The 10,499-nt window shown below is 35.3% G+C and overlaps 1 protein-coding gene across 3 annotated transcripts in view; it reads right to left on the minus strand.

The window, feature by feature from the left end:
- Positions 1 to 1,301: 1,301 nt before the first annotated feature.
- The window catches only part of LOC144977593 (uncharacterized), a 109,280-nt gene continuing 100,082 nt past the window's right edge, over positions 1,302 to 10,499 (minus strand). For all 3 annotated transcript variants that reach the window (XM_078922973.1, XM_078922972.1, XM_078922974.1), the window contains 3 exons: positions 8,350 to 8,471; positions 6,100 to 6,223; positions 1,302 to 3,342 (listed from right to left, as the gene is read on the minus strand). In XM_078922973.1, the coding sequence (XP_078779099.1) occupies positions 3,169 to 3,342; positions 6,100 to 6,223; positions 8,350 to 8,471 (420 nt within the window). In that variant the 3' untranslated portion in view covers positions 1,302 to 3,168. The remainder of the gene's footprint in view (positions 3,343 to 6,099; positions 6,224 to 8,349; positions 8,472 to 10,499) is intronic.

The following is a 10,499-nucleotide window of genomic DNA, read 5'->3' on the forward strand; positions in this document are numbered from 1 at the left end:
GCCCGCCCATGTATAATCCAGTATTAGCTTTTAGAATGACCTTATATATATATACTGTAAATTGAGTAAAGGATCTGATATTGATCTCATCTAATTCAATACCTCCTTTTACTAAATGGGGGTGATCTATATTACTTTTCCATGTGCTCGAGGTCATTGGTAACATTGCAAAATGTGCTCAAAGTGACTCACAGAGTTAACAGTGTTCATATCTTTTGAAATATTTAACATCACGATTGGTCATTTTGTTCAGCTTGACACATGGGTATGTTTACAACTTTCATAAACAAAGCAGCGTGTTTACATGTGTGAAGAAATATCCAATCTACGGAGAGCAACAAATCATGTGATTGATGACTTGGTTTTACGAAAACATGAATATAGATCGCACCAATTGATGGTTCCTCTGTGACCTGTCAAGCTATCGACATGAATGCCTTTTTAACTATTATCTTATAGTATGAGCCTTCCTTTCTTCAATCAACATACAGTGCATAGACTTTGGAAAATTACGCCAGTTATCGGATATTTCATTAAAACTAGTCGAATAAACATTTAAGTTATTTAATGTTTGACTCGAAAATTTAATATAAAGTATATTTTGGCCTTGAAATCAACAGCTGACCGTGAACCGAAGACCCAAAGCCACCTTAAGTATGCACTATCACCCGGAGTAAAGAGCCCACAGATCCTGAGCGAGCATCACTCATAGTTTTAACATAGATGTTTGAAAAAATGCATCGTGTCGTCAGGTTATACGTTGCAATTCCTTTATCAGTGTGTCAAAATATTGTGAGAAATACTCACTGACTGGGCCTGACTTATTTTTCCGTTTGACATGTACTAATCGTATCTCACTCAGGCTTTAAATGAAAATAAACAAGGAGACGAAACGGGGTAAATGGTATGAAATATTCTGATTGGTCAATACTTAGTAATGGGCGAAGAATCAATCTTGCTGTTGTTGTTTGGGAAATGTCCTTAAAAGTAGGAAGGGGGAAAGGCATTCTATAAAACAGAGTACCTTTCCTTTTTGGCATCAAAATTTTTTGTTTTAGTTCTTGAAATCTCAGAGCTAGGAATTATTATTATTTTTGTTTGGATTGTGATAATTCTTCTCTTTAAATTTTAAATACAAAAGGTGGTAAAATTAAGCAACAAACTTACTTGAAAATTTAAACATGATTGACACACACACATACAACACACACACACACACACACACACACATTCATATATGCATACGCATAGACCTCAAAACACACATTCCATATAATAAAAATCAAAGTTTTAACACGTAATCATAGATGAATTTGTTTTCTTTTATTCCACGTATATATGTGAATATCAGGGACACCCACATGTAATTCCACAATGACACACACAACGAACAAATTGAGACGATTCAAAAACGTTTTACAAGATAATTTTGTAACATACAATACAATTAATTGACCTTTAAAGAGGTGAAAAGGATGTTTATTCCCGAACAACAGTTTTCATAGACAAATATAGAAGGAAATCGGGGGGCAAAAGTTGACATTTTAGTTAAATATAATGTTAATCTTATCAATTTATGGCACTTTTGGTGTCATAAAATTAAATACAGATAAGTCTCAATTTCACTGGGTAATTAATAAAAATTCCATTGGGCTATTTATGAATATTATGATATAAAATGATAAATATTGTAAAACGTCGAAATTCAAAAATACAAAACAACCGCAGTCTAATCATGTAAAATCAATTACTTTCCCCTTTTAATCTTTACTATTCAGTTGTCAATAAATTATCTATATTGGTGTCACATGACCGTTTAAATTTTTATCTCCTAAAATTTACGAATTTTCAAATTTTCAAGTAGACAGGTCTTTTAGGGTCCTGCAACAGCATAGAGAAGTTCCCTATTTCAAAATTCTCAACGCATAAGTTAAAGAACTTTATAAACACGAACAATTTATATACCTACGGTAAGAATTTTTAAAGTTAATTTAAAGAGCATATCATATGATAAGTTTTTATATTATCTTATAAAACTATCTGATCCTATCTCATATTATCTTATCTTATTAAAGGCTGAATTTTGGAATTATCCTTTAAATGCCTAAAACAATAGTATTTAATTACAAAATCTCATATATAGCTTGTATTGTATCATTCACAGACAGCTGGACACAATCTTGAATGTAAGGAAAAATATATCAATACGACAATGCAAATTCGAAAATTACTTCCATAGAATACTGAAGTTATTGAAAATCGTTCATGATCAAATTAATCATAAATGTACAAAGTTCATAGTAGAATGAAATATTTTAATTTCTATTTAAAATGTGATTCAGAATCCATAACCCCGCTTTATAAAATGAATAGTAAGGAATTTCAGACAGCAGTCTTTGATCCATTCTTGGCGGAAACACATCAACGTAATTGACTGTTGCACGCTAAGGAGTTTATATATTTTGAAGATCTAATGTATAAGCACAAGTTTCATTTGGATAATTTAAGCACACTACGACTTTTTAAATAAATCTAACAGGTAGCCAAAATGAGACCTTAAACAAAGGTGTGACATGGTCACTTTTCTTTCTTTTCAAAACAGATTTTGTGGGTATATCAATATCGTTATTCATTATTTCCAACATCATTGTCATATAGGGGCATATATATTTTGATTTCTCCCTATATTATCTTTTAAAAGAAAACAAATTACAAATGCATTTATCATGTTTCTTGTCAATAACATCAATTTGTCAAGTATGTGAATTAATGAAGGTGAATTCAACAAACCTATTGAAATAAACGATAAAAAATTTGATTTTAGTCACAGATAAATGATTCATTCCTGCATGTATTTGAGATTAAGCTATAAAGACAGATTGAGGGGAAAGAAGAAGAAGAAGAAGAAGAAGAAGAAGAAGAAGAAGAAGAAGAAGAAGAAGAAGAAGAAGAAGAAGAAGAAGAAGAAAAATGTTAGTGCTTCTCTGTATTGCTAGTTTTGTAATTACGTCTAAGACGGTATCTACTGCCTAAGATAAAAATAAATTATGGGTCAATTTTTTTACTCCATTGAGACAAAAACTGTCAATTGGTCACAAACACAATAACAATTTATGCCTCGATGCTGTCACATTATCTCTTGTCGGTTTACAAACTTTATTCTCTTCTTTAAATACTCTGACAATTACGGAACTTCCTATTAAAATAATCACTTTTTTTGAAAACTTTAACTTCGTCATATTTTGTATAATACGTTTTTTTACTATAAACTCTGGCTTCAACAGCTCTGTAGCAATTACCATTGTCCTTATCTCTTCTTAGTAAAATCAGGCTACTATCAGTCTGTTGATGAAAAAAAAGTTTTCATATTAGTATAATTCAAAATCATTGTGTCTCATTAGACATTCCCCTCTTTACCCTCCTCAATCCTGTCAAAACATGCAAGATGACTATCTACATTAAACGAGCTAATCTCATCGCTCTCTCGCTCATCAGATTCAAACCCACTTCAACTCGTCTTTTGACGATATTGACAAAAATATTGCTCACTCTCGTCCTGGAATGGTAACAATTCAACATGGCCAGCATATTTCGAAATTAACACCAATATCAACATAATTTCAGGGGCCATTCTCGCCTCTGGTTTAATTCCACTTCACTTCCCAAGTCCCCACTCTATCCCAACTGACCAATTGTTAACATACATTCGACAGACTGAAACAACATTCAACGACCTATCTCTCCTCTTTAAATTTGTTACAACATTCCAGCTAATCCTCTCAATCTTGTCACAACATTCAAAATCACTCGATCCCTCCTCTTCAATCTTTTGACAACATTCAAGATACCCCCCCCCAATCCTCCTCCTCAATCTTGTCACAACATTTAGATGATCCCCCTCCCTCTCTTCAATTTTGTCACAACAGTCCAGCTGGTCCTCCTTCCTCCTCTTCTATTTTTATCACAACATTCAAGATAATCCCTATACCTCTTTTTCAATCTTTTCACAATATTCCAGATGATCTACATTCCTCCCTTTCAAACTTTGTGACACCATTTAAGACGAGCCCCCTTACTTTCCTCCTATTATGATCCCATCCCGTCTCTTCAATTTTGTCACAACTTTTCATATAATCCTCTCCCTCCCTTTTAATCTAGTCACACCATTCCAAATGACCCTATCTCTTCCTTTTAATCTTGTCACAACATTCCTGTTATGGTCTAAGATAGATGATTATTATCTCATCTCATCCCCTTCAATCTTGTCACACCATTCCAGATGATCCCCCTCCCTCCCCTTCAATCTTGTCACATTTCTGATAATCTACTCCTTCCTCATCAAGCTTGTCACACCATTCCAGATGATCCCCCCCCTCCCTTTAATCTTGTCACATTTCTGATAATCTACTCCTTCCTCATCAAGCTTGTCACACCATTCCAGATGATCCCCCTCCCTCCCCTTTAATCTTGTCACATTTCTGATAATCTACTCCTTCCTCATCAAGCTTGTCACACCATTCCAGATGATCCCCCTCCCTCCCCTTCAATCTTGTCACATTTCTGATAATCTACTCCTTCCTCATCAAGCTTGTCACAACATTCCAGATGATCCCCCTCCCTCCCCTTTAATCTTGTCACAACATTCTAGACGATCCTACCTCTTCTTCAATCTTTTCACCATATTCCAGATGATCCACACTCAACCTTTTCAAACGTGTAATACCATTTAAGACGAGCCTCTTTCAATCTTGTTATTCCAGATGATCCCATCCCTCCTCTTCAATTTTGTCACAACATTTCAGGTAATCCTATCCCTCCCCTTCAATCTTGTCACCACATTTCAGATGATGCCATACGTGCTCTCTAAACATGCCACAAAATGTCAGGTAAACCCTTTACTCATTTTCAATTTTTTCACATGACCCCCTACATCCTTTTCATTATTGTTACAACATGACAAATGACCCCCTCCCTGGTCTTCAATGCTGCCACAACAAGCACATTACCTACCCCCTTATCCTCATAATATTTTCACAAGAGGCCAAATGACTCCCCCCTCCTATTCAATCCTAGCAAAAAATGCCAGATGATCTTTCTCCTACTCTTCAATCTTGCCATAGCATGCCACAAGACCTCCTCATCCTCTTCAAGCTTGACACAACATGGCAGATTACCATCATCTCTCATTCTCTTTAATCTTGACATAACATCCAGGCGACTCCGCTCATTCTCTTTTATCAACATGCCACTAAGTTTCCTAATCTTTTTTTAATCTAAACACACCCTACCAGATGCCCCCCTCCCTTCACATCCTCTTCAATTTTACTGCAATTATTTTACCTCTTCCTTCCTCCCTAATTACTCCAAACCATGCCAGATGACCCCTTTCTCCTCTTCAATCTTACCACAACATGCCTGAAGACACCCCTTCTCTTCACTTAGATATTGCCTCAACACGCGACATGACCCTTCGCTCTCTTTAATCTTAGAACAACATGCCAGGTGACCCTTTCCTCCGCTTCAATCTTCACACAAAATGCCAGATGACCTCCTCTCATCCGTTTCAACATTGACACTACATACCACATGGCTCCTTTCTCCCCTTCAAACTTTTCTCAACATGTCACACGACCCTCTTTTCCTTACCGTTCTTGCCACCTATTGCAACAATCTAGCTATCTTGTTAGGTGGCAGCACACAATGTGACAAAATTATTGACAATGATAGGACATATAGTGCATAATTGATAATGATAAGCAAAGTTTTCACCATGTCTTGTTGTGTCCACCAAGTGAGAAGCGACACTGAGAAGCGACAGCAATGGCCATTTTGGCTCTCTTGATGAATGTCAGCTTTTTAGCAATAGCACTGTTACAATATCCGTCACAGCGGAAAGCCATGTATCTAGTCATTAACACATTAATAGAGTGGCGAAATTTATTAAAATTTCTTCATCAATAAGAAACCAACCCAGTATTAAGGTTTGTTGACCATCATCACCAGTCCGAGCACTGTAATTCACGCAATTGAAATATTATTACAAGAAGAGACACAAATTACTGAGTCAACTAACTTCATACAATTTTGAAAACTATTTACCTGAGATCTCCATCCTTCCACCACAACATCACCATAGAGGTAACAGCTTTCAAAGACAAACTTGTATGTTTCTGAGTATTTGCATTTCGTCTCATTCTTTGATAGTGTAAATTTTTTTGATGTGCTGTGGACAACATAAAGATATAATTTTATTAATAATAATAATAATAGACTCTTATTGAGGCGCACGATATCCTCAACAATAAGGCTCTTGGCGCTTTAAATTACAATAACACAAAACAATATAGAGAGTACATGACATCAAAACAGAATGTTTTCAAGGATTTCTTGAAAGCAGACAATGATTTGGATTCTCGGATGCTCTGTGGAATGGTGTTCCATACAGACGGACCTAAATGAGAAAAGGTCCTTGTTCCCGCCTTTGTACGGATGCGTGGGGATAGCCAAACGGGTGGTGTCATCGGAGGAACGCAAAAGTCGGGTTGTCGAACATTTCTTTAGGAGTTCTGTGGGCTAGAGAGGAGCAGTTTATCCAGACAACGATAAACTAGGGCACATGCTTTGAATTTGACCCTTTTCTCAACAGGCAGCCAGTGTAATCTTCGAAGGAGAGATGTGGCAGAGTCAAACTTCCGCCTTCGAAAGACGAATCTGGCAGCAATGTTATGACCCATCTGCAGCAGCCTGAGCTTATTTTCCGAGACACCAAAAATAGCTTTGAAAATAAAAGAGAAACGATAAGTTTCCTGGTAACATCCTCAGAAAGGAACTGTCGAATAGATCTACTTTTTTTTCAAATGACACATCAATGATTAAATCATTGTCTTATTTTGGTAGTCCATTGACAATTCCGAATCTAAGATTGCTTCAAGATTTTTGACCTTGTCAACAATATCTATTGACACTTCTTTGTTCCAAAATCTTCTGTTCCGTAAATACATCACCTCCGATTTGTCGTCATTCAACCTTGCCTGTTCCTACCCATCTAATGCCTTACACCCAAAACGCATTTTTCACATGTACTAATGACATTTTGTAAGTTTTTAGTACATGCAGATCCAAATAACTGAGTGTCATCAGCATATTGGTGGTTGGACAAGCCAAAGCCACTGATAACCTTTGAAACTGGATGTATGTAGATAAAAAAAAAGCAAAGGTCCAAGAACTGACCCCTGTGGGGCACCATATTCTTAAGGAATTTGATCGGACTTTAGACTATATACAACTACAATTTGTCGTTTAAACCAACTGAGTGTCGTACCAGAAATGCCGAAAGTTATTTTCAAACTTTTTGATAGTAGGTCGTTATTGATAGTGTTAAAAGCTTATAATAAATAAAGAAGGTTACGAAGCGTGCAGAATATCACATAAATAGTTTGTTAGAGATTAAAATTGATTTCAGATAATTAAACACAACACCGTCACACGATTAACCATATCAAAATCCATATTGACGCATAAAAATTGAAAGCAAAATAGAATAGAAAGACACAGATGAACAAAAACGTGTCCTGCAGGCTAGGAGTGTTATAATATTCCAGAGGCCACAATTGAACCAATGTTATAATTTACCATTAACTCACTCAACCATAACACCGAGTATATTCGTAGTTTACCCGGGTTACTTTTACCCCTTGCCTATTTATTACATTATTATAATACAAATTATAGGCGTAGTCTCAAAGCTTAAAGTTTTTAGTTTTCATGTTAATGATAGTTGAATGAAACTATCTATGTACATGCTCATTTTTAATACATTTTTTTTTCAAATTTTGAAAAGTAGCAAAAATCTCTAGAATTGAGTGAGTTAAACAATTTAATGAAGTTTATTGGTATAAATATGAAGCTAGGTAGTAATACGTCCAACTTTTTTTTATTATTATCCCCTTCCCATTATCCTCCTATGATATTTTCTACAGTTTACACATCGTTGAAACATGAACATATTTCCCGCGTTAGATCCTGATCACTTCTTGTGTTACTACTTAATACTTCATAATAAACATTAAACTTAAACGTCATAAAATTATTTTAAGGTGAAATATAAATGTTATCATTGTCGTCAATGTTACGGGCATCATAATCATTCATAAAATCGTCGTCTTAAACATTAATATGATTGTCAGCATAATCGTCCATATTATTGTAATCTTAATCAATAACAATATGATTGTCACCGTAGTTATAAAAACAAATGTTACATAGTCACTGGTATACTTGTTATCATAATCAGTGACCATACGAACATCATCATCATTATCAGTACGGTAATACATTAAATATACTTACTCTAGTGTACAAGTCCCGTTTTTTAACACTTTGTACAACCCTGTTTTATTTTCGAGTGCCTCGATTCCATCCATTTCATCATTATAGATATATTGTCCATGAAATATATCGAAGGCATATTCCTATGAAGAAAATACAAAAAGTCACTTAATGGTAAAGGGAATAGATAGATGAACTTTCAAAACTCCCATCACATTATTTTACTCAATCGTTGCTAGTTATATTTGTGAATACGTATCATTTGTGACCCATCTTTACAAAATGCTGACCCGTTTGGAATTTGATATAAAATCTGATTTGAACCTTCTGTTTTAAAAGTACTAAGTTTTTTATCCTCTGTCTTACCTTTCATTTACCTTTTTTCTCACTTTCATGTATGTTGTCATCAAATTGTATGGATTATTGATTAAAATCAAAGTTATTTTTGTTTGTCTTATTTTGACTATGGAACTGATACTTATCATGGCAGACCTGCCTACTTGAAATAGGAAAATGTAATAAGTAGTTTTCAGGGTAAATAACATCGTAGACATTTTAACTACCATTATAAATGACCAGTTTGTCCTTATAATGCGTGGGGAACATTTTTTAAAACTCTATGTAATAGATCTCGCACCAGAACTTCGTTTTCAAGAAATGGCATTTAATTAAAAACCTTAATTATATCCAGCTCGGGATTTAGCCGTAGCTCTACGGGAATTTTCGTAGTAGTAAGGAGGTCTGTTGTGATGGGTGATGGTGGTAATGGTGGTGGTGGTAATGGTGAGGATTGTGGTAGTAATGATGATGGTAATATTACCAGACCACGAACTTTTGATATCAAAACTGAAACTGAAGCTTAAAATGAAGAAAAAAGTTACAAGACCTATTAGATACGAAGTTGACAGTATCAATGAAGAATTTGCGATTGAAGAAAAGAATCGTTTCCAACTGCTACTTCAAGATATCGAGGAAGAGGAACCGGATGAGATCGCAAATGAGACAAGGAAAATATACTTGGAATCCGCTGACAAACACCTTCCTAAAAAACGGGGCAAAAAACAACCATGGATGAGTGAAAATACACTAAACAAAATCAAAGAGAGGAAAGACGCAAAGACGACTCATGGCACTCATAGCAATGTATACAAAGAGATAGCTAAGGAAGTGAAAAAGCTGTGCAGAACGGATAAGAAAGAATATCTCATAAGAAAATGCAGAAAAATAGAAGACCTTCAGAGAGAAAACAAGACCAGGGAAATGTATGATGAAATAAAAACCATCACAAAAAGTTTTCAATCACGAATAGGGGTGATAAAAGATGAGCAAGGTAAACCCCTCACAGAAGCAGAAGACATAGCAAATAGGTGGAAAAGATATTGTGAAGATATGTACACAGAAGACCAAATAAACGAAATCCAACCTTTGCAAAACAACATGCAAAATGAAAACGAAGAATCTAGCTTACCACCTCTAAAATCTGAAATAGAATGGGCAATTAAATCACTTAAAGATGGGAAAAGTCCAGGTTGTGACAACATTCAAGCTGAGATGATAAAAGCAAGCGAAGATGAAGGAGTTGAAGTATATCTAAGACTTTGTACGAAAATTTGGGAGAAAGAAATTTGGCCCTCAGATTGGAGGAGAGCAATTTTTATACCATTGCCTAAGAAAGGAGACTTACAACTATGCTCCAACTACCGAACAATATCACTCATCAGTCATGCAAGCAAAATCCTTCTAAAAATTATCATGAACAGGATTGAACGTAAACTGGAAGAAGAAGTCAGTAACACCCAGGCAGGTTTTAGAAAAAACAGAGGGAAAAGAGACCACATATTCAATTTGCGTCAAATTATTCAGAAGCATCGAGAAGTAAATTCTGGCCTCCACACTTGTTTTATAGACTATTCGAAAGCTTTTGATTGTGTTAATCATGAGAAACTATGGGAAACTCTCCTGGAGATGAACTTTGATCCTAGAATTAGAAACATGATAAGATCCCTCTATGAGAACCAACAATCAGCGGTACAACTAGAAAGCGGAACAACAGAATGGTTCAAAGTTACAAAAGGAGTAAGACAGGGATGTATTCTATCACCCCATTTGTTCAGCATTTACACTGAAGGTATAATGCGAGATGTGGAAAACGATGTCAGGAGAAGTAATTA

Source organism: Berghia stephanieae, chromosome 7, assembly GCF_034508935.2.
Source record: "Berghia stephanieae isolate SIO BIC M18660-M18661 chromosome 7, UCSD_Bste_1.3, whole genome shotgun sequence".
NCBI classification, from domain to species: domain Eukaryota; kingdom Metazoa; phylum Mollusca; class Gastropoda; order Nudibranchia; family Aeolidiidae; genus Berghia; species Berghia stephanieae.